Here is a 19,772-nt window from a genome sequence, read left to right on the forward strand (position 1 = left end):
ATAGCACATTTATTATACATAAAATAAGGTATATTTTGTGTAGTTTTAAGAAAATTAGAAAGTACAAAATTATTTTTTATGGGGACCTGGGAACGGATTATTCTCATTTTAATGATTTCCTATGGGAGATTAATTTTTGGGATACACACTTTTCGCCTTACGCACTCTGGGAACCAATTAAGTTTGTAAGTCAAGGTATCACTGTAAATAAAAAGGAGTGCATATAAGGTCGACGGGTGGATGTAGCCGGGGGGATCTAGTGAACTAGAGCATTTGTTCTGCATCATCCTGCAGGGAGCATTCATGGCGTCGGCGGCCATCTTTTAACAAGGCGGAGGGTTAAAATATATATATATATATATATATATATATATTCTTTGATTTTTTTTTCTTTCCATCCTCAACGTCGCGAGTGGACCTCGTTCAACGTTGTCGCATAGCAACCGCCTTTTCCCTACCGAGAGGCACGTCGGCCTCCTCCGTGCCGATGTTTACAGCCGGCATAGACGTTTTATAATAAGCTGCGTTTTCACCAACTAGAAAAAAAAAAGATGTCCCTGCGTGATTCCGATTGACAGCTGTGTAGGTCGCCTCCCCTACAAATGAAGGCCAAATTATGGTGATTAATATTCAGATTTATTGCTTTAATTTCAACCCAAATCCCTTTTCGGAGGGGGGGGGGGGGGGGGGTGATTTATTTCTTCCCCCCCCCCCCCCCCCACCATGTTCTCGTTGCATTTGTAATTGGACTTTTTCTCATGATTGACTGAACCGCTCGCTCTGAATTATTATTTTTTTCTTTGACGTGTTGCATCTTTAACTCATGCAGACATAATAAATGAATAAATAAAAAATAATAAACAGATAATTAATGAATAAATAAATTAATTAAGTAAAAATAAAAACTAAAATACAAAAAAATAACAAAAATAAAAAATAATAAAAATAATAATAAATAAATAAAATTAACATTAAAATTAAAGTTAAACAAACTTAAACAAAATTAAAACAATAAAAAAAATAAAAAAATGAACAAAATTTAACAACATAAAAAAACAACAACAACTTTAAAAAAACGTAAAAAAAAACTATTAAAAAACTTTAAAAAACACTTTAAAAAACTTTAAAAGAAAATTACAAACAAGAAATAAAAAATACAAAATTAAAAAAATAATTTGATAAATAATCTAAACAGATAAATAAATACCCTAAATAAATAGATAAATAAATGCATAAATAAATACATCATAAATGAACAAATAAAAAATATCGATAAAACACCTAAATGAATAAATAAATACATAAATACCAAATACATATAATTTCTACCTAGCTCTCACTTAGCTATCTATAAGCTATCTAGCTAGCTATTTGCTCTCTATTAGCTATCTAGCGAGCTAGCTATTAGTTATCTATTAGCTAGCTAGCTAACTTTCTATCTATTTGAGTTATTCCAGCTTGAGTGATCGATGTGGCTGCCGCTGCTCACCCACAGAAAAACGTATCCTGTGACTGTAAAGTGACCTTGAGAGTTTTGAAAGATTTTTATGAATCAAATGTATTATTATTATTATTATTATTATTATTATACTGTATATAAATAAATAATGGCATTTTCACTCAAATTGCAGGACCCACAGAATATTGAGTTTTAGGACCACATGGACTACATGAAAATTCAATGCAGCGTATGAAACCTTAGGCAATCTTCTTTCATCGGAAAAAAAAAAAAATTCCTAAGTTATATGGGTTTGGAGTTATCAGAGCTTGAAATGGGGGCGGGTGTACAAAAGGCAAATGCCGCCCCCATAAACATCTTTGAGAGACATGTAGGACCACATTACTTCAAATTCAAGCGCTTTTGATTGTTTTTCTTTTTCTTCAGATGTATTTTTAACTGGCGCTTAAAAAAATCCGGTGCATGAACTTGTTATAATTATAGAAATTCGGAGAAAAAAAAACAAGATGGCGACTATCGTTCTCCCTTTGAGCTTGAGTGTTTATTTTGTCAGTTTCTTTTGTCAGTAAAATGTGATTTTCGAGTGTGTCAACCCAGTTGGGGGTTTCAGGTAACAAGGTAGAGGATCTACAGATGGGTTGGGGGGGTGGTACTGGGGGGATAGCCTCCTGCTTTTTCGTTCCATATTTGTGCCTAACAGATGTTTGTCTTCACGCAGGCCTTTTTTGTGAAGGACTACGTGATGAATCACCCCGAGGACGGCGAGAAGATCGGTCGCCTGAGGGAACTCATGTTTGAACAGGTTGGTAACAGTAGATTAAAGCTAGCCGGGAGGTGAGATGAGGTATCTTTTGTTCATTTATTTAAATACCATACCCCCACCACCCCCAGTCGCTTCCATGAAACAAAATAACACCGAATTAAAAGTAAACACACATTGGACGCTATTTATTATTATTATTGTTATTATTGTTACTATTGTGACTATTATTATTATTAGTAGTAGTAGTAGTCGTAGTAGTAGTAGTAGTAGTAGTAGTAGTCATAATCGTAGTCGTATTGGTATTATTGTTATTATTGTTACTATAATAATAATAATAATAATAATAATAATAAATATTATTATTATTATTATTATTATTATTAGTAGTAGTAGTAGTAGTAGTAGTAGCAGTATTATTATTATTATTGTTGTTATTATTACTTATTATTATGATGATGATGATGATGATTATTATTATTATTATTATTATTATTATTATTATTATTATTATTATTATTATTATTAGTAGTAGTAGTAGTATTATTAATATGATTAGTAGTAGTAGTCGTAGTAGTAGTAGTATTGTTATTATTGTCATTAGTGTTATTATTATTATTGTTATTATTAGGCATATCCAATCCAATCCAATTATTGTTACTATTGTTACTATAGTGACTATGTTACTATTGTGACTTATTATTATTATTATTATTATTATTATTATTATTATTAGTAGTAGTAGTAGTAGTAGTAGTAGTAGTAGTAGTAGTAGTAGTCATAATCATAGTCGTATTGGTATTATTGTTATTATTGTTACTATAATAATAATAATAATAATAATAATAATAATAATAATAATAATAATAATAATTATTATTATTATTATTATTATTATTATTATTATTAGTAGTATTATTAATATGATTAGTAGTCGTAGTAGTAGTAGTATTGTTATTATTGTCATTAGTGTTATTATTATTACTATTATTATTATTATTATTATTATTATTATTATTATTATTATTATTATTATTATTATTATTGTTATTAATAGGCATATCCAATCCAATCCAATTATTGTTACTATTGTTACTATAGTGACTGTTATTATTGTTACTATTATTATTATTATTATTATTATTATTATTATTATTATTGTTACTATTGTGACTGTTGTGACTATTGTTACTATTATTACTATTATTATTATTATTATTATTATTATTATTATTATTAGTAGTAGTAGTAGTAGTAGTAGTAGTAGTATTGTTATTATTGTGACTATTGTTATTATTATTATTATCATTATTATTATTGTTGTTGTTGTTGTTGTTATTATTACTATTACTTATTGTGATTATGATGATGATGATTCGTCTTGCAGGCCCATATTCTGGAATACGGGCTTGCCGTGCACGAGAAGGTGGTGCCCCAGGACATGAGGCCACTGCATAAAAAACTGGTGGACCAGTTCCATTTGATGAAATCCAGTTTGGGGATCCAGGTCCGTTTTTTTAATCAACGTACTTTTTGAACATCGTTTTAGTAGCAGGGGGGCTAAATGTGTTGCTAATCGCAGGAATTTCCACCATACGTGCGAGCAAGCCCGGTGCATTTCACCAACGGAAGCCCGCGCACGTGCCGGAATTCGGCGCCTAGCATCATTAGCCCAGATGGCGGCCGAGGAGTGGCTAGGCGAAGGTGAGCAAAATGGCCGCCTATAAATGTCGTCTCATGAGCTCAGTGATGGAACTCGCTTACCCCTTTTGACATTCTCATTGTCTTCTATGCGAGTTTGGAATTTTTTTGGCCAACCTTCATTATCTTCGAGTCTGACATTTTCCTCTCATTTACACACCCCCCAGTTACCCGGCGGTGAACCGCTACTCCTCGTCTTCGCTGTCCTCTCAAGCGTCCAACGAAGTCAGCAACATCACGGGTCAGTCGGAGAGTTCGGATGAAGTCTTCAACATGCAGGTAGTCTGACACAGAGGGGGGTCTGAAACTGCCAAAATGTTATTATTTTAATGTTTTTTTTTTTTGTCCTCCTGTCTTCCAGCCCAGTCCATCTACCTCCAGCCTGAGTTCCAACCACTCCGCTTCACCCAATGTCACTAGCTCAGCCCCTTCCAGCGCCCGAGGTAAGACTCACAATCTGGTGATTGCTTTGGATGCATTAATTTTTTTTTGTATCCATTAAATACAAATATTTATGTCTACAGTAAAGTCTCGTTATATCGATATCGGTTATATCGATAGTACTGCTTATTACGATACTATTTCTATGAACGCAAGGAGAAAATTTACATGCCGCAGGATCGGATATATTGATAGTCTGGTTATATCGATATTTTTTCAGACTCCCGAGAATATCGATATAACGAGACTTTACTGTATTTTATATTTTACATATTATTTTATTTTATTTTATTTTGTATTGTTTTATATTATATTATATTCGATCAGATCATATTATTCTATTTGATATACTAGTATATTATATTATATTATATTATATTATATTATATTATATTATATTATATTATATTATATATTATATATCATATATTATAGTATTGTATTGTATCGTATCGTATTGTATTTTATTTATCGTATCGTAATTATTATTATTCTATTTTATATACTATATTATAATATATTTTCGATATATTATATGAGATTATATTATATTATATTATATTATATTATATTATATTATATTATATATCATATCATATATAATATAATATAATATAATATAATATCATATATTATTAACATATAAATATAGTGTATATAAAATATAATAATATACAATAATATAAATAATATATAATAACATATAATAACATATAATAATATATAATATAATATAATATAATATAATATAATATAACATAATATAATATAATATAATATAATATAATATAATATAATATAATATTTATAAATAAAATACACAATGGCTACACATTATTTTATTTTAATTTTGTATTTTTATATTGCTTATTTGATTGATCTTTTGTGTTTGTGTCATGAAAAATTAGCAACGGAGACCTCATTACAGTCTCTGCTGAATATCTCTGGTGTTCGCCGGGCCATATTTCTCCCCGAAATAAATCATCAAGAGATTGACGTTAATGGACGCGTCTGCGCTCCCCGTTGCCGAGCAGCTGGCCCTCGGCTCGCCGTAAAAACGCACGCTGACTTATGGCTCTCGAGTCCAGGACGACAAGCCGAGGGGCCGACGCGCCGCTCGTCCGCTTTGAAGAAGAGCGTGGGCTTTTTATCACATCGGGGGGGAAGGCCAGCGGGAGTCGGATTGCGCCGAGACCTCGTGACCCGTTCTTGGCGTGTAACGGTCTAACGCCTCCCCCGCCGCGCTGACTCACGATCCGCTTGTTGCAGGTTCGCCGCAGATGGCCGAGAAGCACAAGCACTCCAGAGAGAACGCCTGCCTGTCACCGAGAGAGAGACCCGTCAGTGCCATTTTCCCCAACCCTCTGGACCCTGCGCAGGTTAGCATACACAATACCTGTTAACCTTGGCTAATAGTTGTCCTTAGATAGATAGATAGATAGATAGATAGATAGATAGATAGATAGATAGATAGATAGATAGATAGATAGATAGATAGATAGATAGATAGATAGATAGATAGATAGATAGATATACAGTGGGACCTTGGCTTACGAACTTAATTTGTTCCCAGAGTGTGTAAGGCGAAAAGTGTGTATCCCAAAAATTAATTTCCCATAGGAAACCATTAAAATGAGAATAATGCGTTCCCAGGTCGACATAAAACATACTTTTCTACTTTTTCTAAGCCTTAAAACTACACAAAATATATGTATGCCAAGGTAAAATTTTCCTAAATGTAACGTTCGGAAACCGAAAAGTTTGTAAACCAAGGGGTTCGTAAACCGAGGTTTCACTGTATTATATATACGATTGAGGATTACGGATTTGAGCAAAAATGGCCTTTGTAAGATTGGTTCACATTTGTTTATTTTTTTCGTACAAATGTTGTAGTACGTATTATTTGAAATATTGAAATACAGTAAAGTCTCGTTATATCGATATCGGATATATCGATAGTCCCGGTTATATCGATACTATTTCTATGCACGCACGGAGAAAATTACATGCAAACAGGGTCGGATACATCGATAGTCCCGGTTATATCGATATTTTTTCGGACTCCCTTGAATATCGATATAACGAGACTTTACTGTATATTTGAAATATTGTGGTATTAATTGAAATGATTAAAAAAAACGTATAAAATACAGGGAAAACGTATCAGTTGACAGGTATGATATACGCGCGTGATGAAAAGAGTCGGCCATTTTGGATTGCTTGATGCATTCAAAAGAGTCGGCCATTTTGGTTTCATTTTCTATTCGATCCACTTTTCTAAACACCGCTTGTTGATGTTCGATAAAGGCGAACCTTCGCCAAGATACTTTTCGAACGACTATTTTTCTGGCTTTTTCTGTACGCAAGGCCAGCGTGTGTACACTTGAGCCTCAACGCCGCATTTGGCTGAAAGAAAGAAAAAAAACTGCACGGATCTGTTTGCTTTTCAAGGCTGTTCAACTCCCCCGCACTTCACCTGCACACAAGCCGGGAGAGGGGGGGTCATCAACAAGGCCATCTTGTTCTTGCTTAGCATATGAGTGTAATTCAAAGCAAGCTATGCCTTCCTTGCATATTTTTTATTTGTGTGTGTGTGTGTGTGTGTGTGTGTGCTCACAGAGGGCCGCTCCCCATCAAATAGGTGACGCCACTTTACCCCGCAGTGACCCCAACCTCTCAGCTCCAGACAAAGGTAAAATATCGACCCATGCAATTTTTTCCTTCACGACAAACAAACCAAAAAAAAAAATAAAACACTGCGAAATCGTGAGCGACAATTTCCAAAGTGAAAATGCTGCAAATGAGGAAGCGACGCCACGGCAACGGCGATACTTTTCGCGCGCAATTAGCGCAAAAGACGTTAGGCGCGAGAATTGCGTGAAATGACACGTCGGAGTCGCGGATGCTCGGGCGTCCTGTTGGGAAGGTTGTGTTTCCAGTCGAGAGCTTTTCTGAGAGGATGAAAAGAAGTTTTAAGTTAACTCATTCACTGCCAGATGATGTGCAAAAACTAGGTTGAGTGAAGGCCTAGCTAGCTATCTGTTAGCTATCTATTAGCTAGATAGCTTTCTAGTAGAGTTACTTCCGGGTTGAGTGAATGCTGCCGCTGCTCACCCACAGAAAAACTTATCCTGTGACTGTAAAGTGACCTTGAGAGTTTTGAAAGGCGCTTATAAATGAAATGCATTATTCTATTATTATTATTATTATTATTATTATTATTATTATAAAAATGTGTCCACTCCAATGCCAGGGTTTTTGGCATTGTCACTCAAATTCCAGGACCCACAGAATATTGAGTTTTAGGACTACATAAATATTCAATACAGTGTAAGAAACTTTGGACTCTCTTCTTTCATCAGAAAAAAAAGAGTTAATTCCTAAATTATTTGGGTCTGGAGTTATATGAGCTTGAAATGAGGGCGGATGTCCAAAATACAATGCAATACATACATATTGGTTTATATCGCGCTTTAACAACAAGCTGAAGCTGGAACAAAGCGCTAATAAGGAAAAAGGGAAATGCTGCCCACTTGAGGAAGGGAAAAACATTGCCAGAGGTCTACATAAATATATATAAACAAACAAATAAACACATAAACAAACATAAATAACCACATACATAAATACATCCATAACCATCATTATTATAATGCCAAATGATTGCACGACAGAAAATATTCCATCGTGTTTACGTCGCCCTCGATACGCATGATTGGTCTTTGTTTTCACGCATGCGCCCGCCATCTTGTTTTTATTGTCGTCATGGCGATGATGTCCTCCATTTGCCGTCAAAAGTGCGACCCACGCCCAGCAGCTGGAGCCTGGACAGCGTCAAAGAGGGCGTGTCGTCCTTTTCTGACCCTGTTAGCAAGTTGCTAGTCCCTCCCATCCCTCCCAGGCCACCGTACTCAGGTACAGGTCTTCCATTTTCATTCCATCTCATTCAGCCATATGTATGAGTTGTTTGCACACTCCCTGATTACCCCCTTTGTCGGGAAAAAAAACAACCACTGCATGTCTAAAAACCATTTTAAGTCTGCCTCAAGGATGACGTTGGCAAACGGTTTGAATTTCTTTCATCGTCCCCCTTCTGCTTTTTTCGTCTAGGCTCTTCGGCGAAAAATATGAGGTCGCAATCTCCCATTCTCATGTCCAGATCGCCGCAAAAGGTTGGTTGTTTTGAGTTATCTCGAAATTAAATTTAAAGTATGATTACGTCATATGTATTGTAGCAAATAAAAACAAAGTCAGAACATAATTGTGTTGAATGGAAGAAAAAAAAAATGGATTGGATTCGCCGTTATTAGCCTCGCAATGGAGAAATTTACATTTCACAGCAGTAAAGTAATGGAAGGAAGAGGAAAGGAAAGGAAGAAGTAGAAATACAAAATACAGGAGCTGCTGTAAAGGCATCCATCTTGAAGTCAAAATAACAAAATAATATGACAACACAAAGACACAGTCTTTCAATCTTAAGCACTTTCTGCAACCTATTTATTGCATGAAGCAGTTCTAGATGAAAGAGGGGACTATCAAAGCGTCATTTTCACCAGTGGATCAGAGACGTCATGGTTCAATTTATGTACGTCTGCGACAAGCTAAATGTTGAAAGCAAACATGAAGCTGTAGCAGCCATTGACGAAAAGAAATCTCCTGTCCTACTTCAAAATCCGCTTCAATTCCAAGCGGCGACCAGTCCGCATACGCCTTGGGGCTCTGCGCTGAGGCACCTTTCTTCATAATAATCATTTTTTTTCCATCAAATGTTTGCCCTCAAATTTTTTTGGGGGCGGCTTAAGCGCAAGAAATAGCGAAGAGAAGATAAAGAATACGTGCCTATTCAATTTTATATCCGTCACTTGTTTAACTATTATCCAGTCCTTGTTTTTTTCCCTCTTAGCATTAAGCTAAACAATCATCAGGAAAAGCTATCGGGTTGTTTGAAGCGCACGTAGCACGGCTGCGAGCATTCTAAGGAGAAGCGGGTTGGGTAATGGACGGATGGCTGTGTAATTCTCTGTTTTCGTGTTTAGTTTGACGTTAAGCTGCGACTGGGGAGTGGCACGAAACGGCTTGACAGCTCTTTCTGGGATGAATTGTTCAATCGTTGCCAAAGTGCCGCTTATGGTGAAACATGACAAAAAATACATAAATTAAGAAAAAAATAAGTCGGAATGACAGACAGCTCATATCTGAGGGAAAAAAAAATATGTTGAGGGACAACCGTACATATCAAGATGCCGATTTGTGGTATTAAAATGTTTAAATGTAATTTTCTAATCATAAATAATAATTGCTCATTTTAATCATGAATAAATAATGAATTGTTAATTTTGTGATTTTTTTTTTTTAACATTAAATTATTATGTGTAATTATATACAGTACATATATAATGATATATTTTATGTATTGAAATATATATATATATGAATATATGTATATATATAAAATTATATATACATATTTTTACATATTTATACTTATTTTTATATTTATTTATTTTATATATTTCCTATATTTATATGTACTGTATTATATATTATTATATATTTTATATATTTCTATATATACAATCCTATATACATATATATTTTATATATTCATATTTATTATATATGATTTAAAAATATTAGGTATATATATATATATATATTATGTATGTATATAATTATTGTGTATATTATGTATGTATATAATTATTGTGTAATTATATACATATATAATTATATATTTTAGATATTTAGATTCATTATATATAATTTAAAATATATAATTAAATATACATACGTGTATATATTTATATAAAGGTAACATCCGATATGACCAGCTCGACTTACGACCACCCGTAGTTTCAGCATTTTGAATGGGTTTCGACTTACGACCATTTTGACTTACGACCGTTCGGTCAAAACGGAACTCTGTCGTAAGTCGGATGCTAACTGTGTGTATATATATATATACACACATATATGTATGTGTATATATATATATATATATATATATATATATATATATATATATATATATATATATATATATATATATATATATATATATATATATACACTCATATATATGTTTTGTATTAATAAAATAGTATTTTTTATTAATAAAATATAAACTAAAATATTGTAAAAATTACGAGAATTTAACAATTAAAGAAAAACTACAGGAAACATCAAGATCAATGATGCTGATATCCGTTGCCAATCAAAAATTTCAAAAGCGTGAATTTGCATATGATTTCTGTATAAATATACTCCAGACCGACCCCCCCCCCCCCGCCTGCTTCCTCCCGCTCCGTCACAAGCGTCAATGCGAAGCGTGCCGCTTTTGTCGCAGGTGACGTGTTGCAGGCAAGTCTGCGAGCGTGATTGACAGCTCTTGCGCTGTCAATCACAGCTGTGCATCGTCGACAATTTCCCGCGATCCGACGCATTTTCGATTGAGACAATAAGTCAAATTTGTGTGTGTGTGTTTTTTTTGTCCCCCATCCCACTAGGCCACCGTGCCGCCATTCACGCCGTCACCCACCGAGTGCCACTCCGCAAGCCTGGTCTCCAACTCGCCCGTCCTCTCAGGCAGTTACAGTAGCGGCATCTCCTCGCTCAGCCGCTGCAGCGTCTCCGAAGCATCGGGCACGGAGTTGCCCCCCGGCGAGCAATCAGCCACCACGCCCGGCGCGGCCCCCGACGAGCCCGTCCGCAGAGAAAACAAAACGCCGCCGCCTTACAGCGTCTACGAAAGAAACAACCCGCGCGGACGCCCAGTACCGTTACCCCACAGTTTGTCCATCCCGCCCCAAACGGACCCCCCGGCGTTGCCCCCCAAACCTCACCAGCTGCGTACGGGCAGCATGAAACTGGACGGAACCTCGGACCCTCGCGTCCCCAGGCCGAGGCCTCTTCCGCGGAAGGTGTCGCAGCTATAGGACGACGGGAAAATGGCGGCGAAAAAAAAACAAACACACTGGCGTTATTTGCACTTTTCTACTGGATACTCAACTTTTGTTTTTTTGTCCACCTCGGGATCCCGTACCTCCATTTGGATAACTTTTTAGAAACGCGGTCCAGTTTTTCTATAGCTTGTGTTTACAGTTTTGATAGGCGCCATCGGATATACTGGATGAGGATTTTTATTTTTTGCCTTAAATATTGGGAATCGATGAAAAGGTTTCTTCAGCCGTCATCTCTACTTCTTTGCAGGTGTCGGACGTTTCGCTTCTCATCCAAGAAGCTTCGTCAGCAAACTAAAGTCTTACTGGTAGTTTCGGCCCTATATATATATATATATATATACCTACTGTCCAGACATGGCGGTGCCGGACTCTGCTATGATTGGTCCCTGCTTTCAAGTTGTGAGGAGCAGAGGACTAATCCCTGCGGCTCCACTGATTGCCTCTATTGTTCTAATTGACGACTGGCCTGATTGCCCGATCACCTCATCTGCATAACTACATAGGGCCGAAACTACCAGTAAGACTTTATTATTTTATTATGTTTTAAATTTGATTAAAATTAAGTAAGATTTTAGTTTGCTGACGAAGCTTCTTGGATAAGAAGCGAAACGTCCGACACCTTCAAAGAAGTACAGATGACGGCTGAAGAAATCTTTTCATCGATGGACCGCTCCTGTACGACTGAGAGCTTACGCAGACGTAAATATTAGGGACTGTCAATCTCGCACGTTTTTTTTTCTTCATATTTTGTAACAATTGTACATTTGTACACACAATGGTTAAAAACGGTGCTTAAGAAGGAGATCAATTTAATCATATCCACTCCAGTAATGTAAATTTTTATTTTCATTTAAAGCAAAGGTAACTTTACCATATAAAGGACAACCGACGCCTCCGGACACGTTGGCTCCGTAATTTGTAAAATCACTTCAAATGACTTGGAGCTTTGGCCATCTTTTGCATTTTCTGGGACATTACGTGCTGTCCTTAACGGCTCGAATTGATATGGGAGGACTCCTTTAATCGATTGCAAGCATGTATGCTTTCCTCTTCGGAACTATTTGAATCATATTCATAACTGGATGAGTAACAAGAAAGCATCTTTTCCGAATCTGAAGCCATTGATTTGATTCTGGAGCAAGGCAAGACGTCTTGGCGTGATGTCACGAACAAGGGGGCGGGACCTTCTGAAACTGGCCATTTCCGGTTTCATTTTGAAGTCATTTTTGGACGCTTAAGTCATTTTTAGTGGTGTTTTGCATTTGACTAAAAATATCAGCCTGCGTGTTTTGGGTATTTTAGATGCTATAAAACGTTTTATAATCATAATAATAATCTATTTCATTTATAATCTATTTCAAAACTCTCAAGGTTACTTTACAGTCACAAGATAAGTTTTTCTGCGGGTGAGCAGGGGCAGCCACACACGCTAATGTTCACTCAACCGGAATAACTCAAATAGATAGAAAGCTAGCTATCTAATAGAGAGCTAACAGATAGCTAGCTGGATAGCCAGCTACATAGCTAGCTAGATAGTCAGAAAGCCAGCTAGCTAGCTAGTTAATAGCTAGCCAGCCACGGTTGTCAGTCTTTTCACATTTTCACCAATAATCCCTTTGTAAAATGCACTAAGTAGAAGTCATTTGAAGTGATTTTACAAATTATGGACACAACTTGTCCGGAGGTGTCGGTTGTCCTTTAAGGTTACTCTGTTGCAACCCTCTGTCGATTTTTTTTTCCACAATCAGCTTTGCACTTTTCAATGATAAAAGTTGGACCAAACATTCTTAGCATGTTTGCATGCTTTAGAGCCTTGACAGAATTGCATGACCTTCAACGGATGGGCTACATGTATTATAGTGCCAAAGTATAATGCACAACGGAACACATTTTTTTATTTCAAAAAATAAATAGTGCCAAGCAACAAAGGGAATTGCAAATCTCCAAAAATGCTCCACTCTACTGATCATAAGAAACTTTTTAATAATAATAATAATAATAATAATAATAATAATACATTTAATTTCTAAGCGCCTTTCAAAACTCTCAAGGACACTTTAGTCTTTCGGCGTCATCTTGAAGTCAAGCTAGCTAACTTTCTATCTATTTGAGTTAATCCGGGTTGAGTGAACACTGGCGCATGTGTCTGCCGCTGCTCACCCACAGAAAAATTGATCTTGTGACTGTAAAGTGACCTTGAGAGTTTAGAAAGGCGCTTTTAAATGAAATGTATTATTATTATTTAAAAAAAACTAAATAACAAATAACATGACAACACAAAGACACTGAGAGTCATTCATTCTTCAGCATTTGCTGTACCCTTTTTGTGACATGAAGCAGTTGTCATTCACTGCCAGATGGTGTGCAAAAGTGTCCACTCCAGTGCCAGGGTTGTTTGTCATTGTTACTCGAATTCCAGGACCCACGGAATATTGAATTTTAGGACTACATGAACATTCAATGCAGCGTTAAAAACCTTAGAGTTAATTCCTAAGTTATATCGGTCTGGAGTTATCTGAGCTTGAAATGGGGGCAGATGTACAAAATAAAAATGCAATACATACATACTGATTTCAATTGTGCTTTAACAACAGCTGAAGCTGTAACAAAGCGCTAAGATGGATAAAAGGCAAATGCTGCCCCTTTGTGGAAGGGAAAAATATAGCCAGAGGTCTGACCAGCGCTTTATCGGCACACAAACAAATTCGGAAATGGCGCTCTACATCATATTTGCAATTCCAGAATAAATTCGTGAATGGCGGTGGATGAGTTAAGCACAATTCTACGCCGCTGTCGGTCACGTGACCAGTACTGTTATTGTTTGCTTAGTCCAAGCAAAAATTACATGTAAAGTGGACACCTTGATTGTTGTTGACCGCTATCAAAATTTAGCATCGCATGTTCCTCAGTTCAGTGATGCTTTTTTTCAGGTAGGGGATTTGCTTTTGTATTGTTTATATGTCTTACTTTCATTTTTTTTATGAGTTGTGATTATTTTTTTTAACATGAAATACTCCCATTAATCGATTCTGGAGAATCTGTAAATTATGTGATGAGATTAATGTAAGTAAGCCAAATATGATAAGAAAACAACAACTATTGCAATGTATGTAAATACAGTGTTTTTAACAAAATAACGATAGTTATAACGATTTACAGCTTTGAATGTAATGTTGAAGCAGCAAATGATGATTATTATTATAAATGTGCAAACGTTTATGGGTTTTGTGACTGTAGAAAAAAATAAAAGGTCATGCTTTTATGACGCTTAACACATTTACAAGTTCAATAAATGACCCACTGTTAAACGTTGCTTGTTGTGTTATTAGTTATTGAATTAAAATTCCATTAAACAAATGAACGCTGTGCAAGCGGCTTTAGGAAAAGAGAGCGAGGCTAAAACTGGCACAAAAAAATGTTTAATGTTCGTCATTCATTATCATAATGTTTTGTTAATTTACATACTTAGCATGATTAATAACACACGCACCAAAACTTGTTTGTTTACATAACAGGGGCGTTACGATAGCAACTCAGCATCTGGAAATTGTAGTATATATTTACACCAAATACACAAATAAAAATAATTACCGTTTAATGATATGTCTTGTTATACGACAAAAGTAAATTGTTACAAAAATAAAACACAGCAATGAGGTAAAAAAAAAAGTTTTGGGCACGTCAAAGCACACGATTCCCGTAAAACGTAACTTCCTGTTCCGGAAGGTCGCAGTAAGTTCACTCATACTATACTAAGGTGTTTGTGTTCAAGAGAGTGTGTATAGTTTGTTTTTACAGTAAATATACGCATCAACAGAAGTACGTTTTCATAAATATTGTTCTTTTTATACGATAAGAGTAAACGTTTACAAAAATGAAACAAAGCAAAGAGGTAAAGAAGATTTTAAATAAAATGGCAAGAGTTGGGCAAAACAAAACACACGACTCCCAAATCCACGATGTCCACACAACGTCACTTCCTGTTCTGAAAAGAAGCAGCAATTTCATTCATAAAAGATAGAAAAGTTGGCAACTCTGCGATTATTTTCGAATAAGAGAGTAAACAAAATATTTAAATGTTCTAATTATTCTTTTTTTATTGTATCAAACTCATTAAAAAAAGTAAGCAAATTGTTACGGCTGACACTACGCTCACCTGCACACGTTTCCTAATTATCAGACGGCGTCGTCTCCGCACCTGAAAGACAGCAGCAAAAATAATTTCTGCGTTAAAAAACTATCAATACAACATGCATATCTTTATAATATTTATCCTAACGTCGTGGTTATGATTGCAGGCGACTCTTTCTTCCAAAACCCGACTTTTAAAGAAATGCCGGTAAGTGGAAAGCCGCTGGCTCTAAAATAATCATTCAACATATTAATGCATGCAATTTTTAGTCAACTGTTTGGTCTGTTTTACCGACAACGTTAGCTTTTTACCTTCGGTATGTTTTTCTTCGTTTTACTCGTTGACATGGCAAAGGTAACAAAACACAATTCGTAGTAATTATGCACTTTCGGCTGTCATTTCACCCCCAAAAATATTTTTTACAGTGTTGTGGTGTAAATTATCCACTTTGAACCATCGTCGTGGACGTGGGACGACTATCGTGAAGCACTGACAAGAAACCCAAAGAAAAGAAAAGCAGGTAAAATTTTCGAATTGAAGCCGCCGTGACGTGTAAACAAACATTGGCTGCTCGTGTTCGAATCGCTGGAATTGTCCACCTATTGAGCACCTTTTTCGGGGGGTGTTCATTGCATTGAGTTCGATGTTTCCGCAACGACATTATAGCAGCTTCAAATCATCTTCGTTTTGAAGCATTCGTGCGTAATAATACGGAATTATCAAAGATGTGAGGGGAATACAGCACCGGGTATTAATACCTCGGTTGCCTGAGGTGCATTTTGGTGAGCACACAAGAAATCCAAACTCGTTCTTCATATCACTCCAGGGAGAATGGGGGAGAAAAAAAAACGTCTTATCTGACTTTTCCACTCAGACTTGATCTGCTGTCTCCTCGTAGATTATTTGGGGGAGGGCTGGAGATGTGGGGGTAATCCCCCCCCCCCCCCATTACTCCCACCTGCCATCGTCAAACGCCGCTGATGTTTTTTTTTAACGGCATCATGAGCTAAATTGAGTTTTTTTCCCCTGGCTTCTGTCCTCTGAGGGGGGCCATCACGTCATCCCCATCCGCCCAAATGGGAGCGGTGACAAGCTTGTTTCCAGATCTTTGAAAGAGAATCAAAATAATGAGAAAAAAAATGGAGACAGGGGAAATAGTTTTGTGCGGATGGGAAGTCTTGCGTGACAACCTGGATTTGGGCGCTTGGAAGGTGTTAGTGGATGCTAGGAGCAATTCACAAAATTCCTTTTGTGTAGCGACACTGGTTTTGATTTGTTGATTTCTCTTTTTGACAGTGGGATGCATGGATTCCATTGCTAGGCCTTCAGTAGTGCTACGTCTGAATCAACCCAGATCGAAAAAAGGTTGGTGTGATTTTTTTTTACTTCAAGTCTACGAGAGGGTAGCATTAGCCAGGAAGTACCTGACCGATCTTTCTTAATTATTATTATGTATTTAACAATACATTTCCAATCGAATCCATTTCTGCTTCTAATTCAGCCATTTTGGGTTGACAAAACTGCTATTCAATTAACACAACAATATATTTGCTTTTGCAGCTCGCTATTGATACAGTGTGCTAGCTCTAGTCAGTATGCGCTTATCACTAGCGGCTTTTAATCAGAGCAGTTTTCGCTAACTATGAACAACTCGAAATTTAATTGGTTAAAGCAACAGTTTGATCGACACGTTTGATGCGACAGGGCCTGCAGAACTGATTGTGAAGGCGTCCAGGTAGATTTCTGACCTTTGTAATGAATGATGGCTGAAATGTGATTAAATACGAAAACATACGTCTGGAAGTTGCGCAACAAGGGAAAAGCAATGAAAGGAAGCTGAAAGACGATTTAATAAAATTTCATCAACAAATTATGATTAGAATCAATCCGTGATTGAGATATTTTTAGGCCAGCAGAGAAGGCTTTGCAGGCCTTTACGGTCCACCACTGGTTTTTGACCATTCAGAAATGAAGGACATGTGAAATGTGATTTTCATGAGTGGGCTATGATGTATTTTATTGTGCTTGTCGGTTCATTGTGATTATTTAATATTTCTTTTTATTCAGTATGTTTCATAAATTCAAGTTTGGAGTAGTTTTAGTCTTAATTTATTTTTGCTAAATACAACACATAGTGATTTATATAGCGCTTTAACTACAGATAGAAATATATATACATATATATATATATACATATACAAATACTAACACAAATATGTAAATACACACATGCATACGTATACACACACATACATATACACACAGTGCTAGTGCTAAATGACACGAGAGTGAATGTACCCTGATGCGACAAGCTAAGCTGTTGACAATTAATTTTAATTTATCCGCGTATTAACTCGTTCAGTGCCAGACGATGTGCAAATATGTGTCCACTCCAGTGCCAGGGTTTTTGTCATCACATGAATTCCGGGACCCTCAGAATATTGAGTTTTCCGGACTACATAAACATTGAATACAGCATTAGAAACCTTAGCATTTCTTCTTTCATCAGAAAAAAAGTTAATTACTAAATTATATGGGCCTGGAGTTATCTGGTCTTGAAATGGGGCCGAATGTACAAAATAGAATGCGATGCATCCATTTTGGTTTAAATAGCACTTTAACAACAGCTGAAGCTGGAACAAAGCGCTAACATGGAAAAAAGGAGATACTGCCCCCTTGTGGAAATGAAAAAAAAAAAAACATTGCCAGACGCCATGGCCATCGCTTTATCGCACAGGTGTCAAAGTCAAGGCCCGCGGGCCAAATCCGGCCCGCCACATCATTTTTTTCAGCCCGCGAAAGCAAATCAAACTTGTTAAATTCCATGATGATTGCTAAAATCATATTTTTGGATGTCAACCACAATAAAAGTCATTATTCTTGACTTGAGATTTGAAAACGAGTTATTCATTAATTTGCTGTGTGCTCTATATGTAATATTTGAAGGGATTTAAACATTCTAATGGGTTCCCCAAATTCATAACGGCCCCCGAGAGGAAACCATAACTTCAATGTGACCCGCAGCAAAAAAATGACTTTGACACCTCTGCTTTATCGGCACCCAAGTATGAAAATCAAAACTCGAACAAATTTGGAATGGCATATTTTCAATTCCCGAATACATTTGTGAATGACAGTGAATGAGTTAATTTCACTATCACGTGCGCTTTGCCGCTGCGTATAAAATCATTGCCATCTTTGTCCAACTTTGCTCTTGACATTTCCCAGCATCATCCCGATTGTTCCCCGCCAACGCTGAGACCTTGGTAGGCGAATACTTTCCCAATGTTCTTTCCAAACAAAAAAACAGACTTTTGCGCAAGCGAGAAATTCCATGCTCGAGTCAGACTTGAATGAGGAAGCAGTTGGCCAGGGTGTCCGTAACAGTGCGCGTCACGACTGCGGCCCCATCCATCTGTCTTCATCAGTGAGCCGATGGTGTGTGCTGACCGAGGCCCGCAGGAGCTCACAAAGCACCAGCTGCTAGCTGCCTTTTATGCCCATTCCCACCGAGTGGGACATCTTTACTGTCATATCAGACTGGAGGGTCTCTTAGAAGAAAATAAATACAATAAAAACAGAACCGTAGCGTTACTAGGTGATATCTTTGCTTTCCACCCCCGGACTGTGATATTGAAACGACACGTTTTAGGTGACGGCGACGACAAGCTGTTCTCATAGCATTGCTTGATGCTAATTGCATCTTTCGCAACTGTCGTCTTCGATCGACCAAGACCACCAGGCTCCAAATGGGTGGGGACGCCAAAGCCAAGAATCCCAGATCCCTGTTTGAGGCTAATCAATTGCGGCCCAAATGGCAAAGCGATTAGTGCTCACTAATGTGACCCCTCCCGCCCCCTGCCCCTCTAGTCGCCTGTTTCCCACCTATAATCTTTTTATGTGTATTGGAAATGCATATTGAGAGGGTATAAAGTTGGTGAAATGTCTTTTAGAAAGACCAGTAATATTTCACTATTTCAATATTTCAATATTTTGCAATTGGGGGGGCGATAAAGCACTGGTCAGACCTCTGGCATTGTTTTTTCCCTTCCATGACGGGGCGGCATATGCCTTTTGTCCATGTTAGCACTTTGTTACAACTTCAGCTGTTGTTGAAGCGCTATATAAATCCATATTTCATTATATTTCGGACAGCCGCCCCCATTTCAAGCTCATGTAACTCCGGACCCATATAACTTAGGAATTAACTTTTTTATCTGATGAAAGAAGAGAGTCTACGGTTTCTTGCGCAATATTGAATGTTTATGTCGTCTTATAACTCAATATTCTGTGGGTCCTGGAATTGGAGTGAAAATG

The 19,772-nt window shown here is 36.7% G+C and overlaps 1 protein-coding gene across 2 annotated transcripts in view; it reads left to right on the top strand.

The window, feature by feature from the left end:
• The window catches only part of dock4b (dedicator of cytokinesis 4b), a 60,707-nt gene extending 47,646 nt beyond the window's left edge, over positions 1–13,061 (top strand). For both annotated transcript variants that reach the window (XM_088988866.1, XM_088988868.1), the window contains 10 exons: positions 2,178–2,261; positions 3,607–3,726; positions 3,802–3,923; positions 4,088–4,199; positions 4,282–4,363; positions 5,631–5,740; positions 6,981–7,053; positions 8,160–8,276; positions 8,472–8,533; positions 10,868–13,061. In XM_088988866.1, the coding sequence (XP_088844992.1) occupies positions 2,178–2,261; positions 3,607–3,726; positions 3,802–3,923; positions 4,088–4,199; positions 4,282–4,363; positions 5,631–5,740; positions 6,981–7,053; positions 8,160–8,276; positions 8,472–8,533; positions 10,868–11,296 (1,311 nt within the window). In that variant the 3' untranslated portion in view covers positions 11,297–13,061. The remainder of the gene's footprint in view (positions 1–2,177; positions 2,262–3,606; positions 3,727–3,801; positions 3,924–4,087; positions 4,200–4,281; positions 4,364–5,630; positions 5,741–6,980; positions 7,054–8,159; positions 8,277–8,471; positions 8,534–10,867) is intronic.
• The last annotated feature ends 6,711 nt before the right edge of the window (positions 13,062–19,772 follow it).

This window comes from Hippocampus bargibanti, linkage group LG22 (assembly GCF_051943395.1).
Source record: "Hippocampus bargibanti isolate YZ-2025 linkage group LG22, ASM5194339v1, whole genome shotgun sequence".
In the NCBI taxonomy this organism is placed as follows: domain Eukaryota; kingdom Metazoa; phylum Chordata; class Actinopteri; order Syngnathiformes; family Syngnathidae; genus Hippocampus; species Hippocampus bargibanti.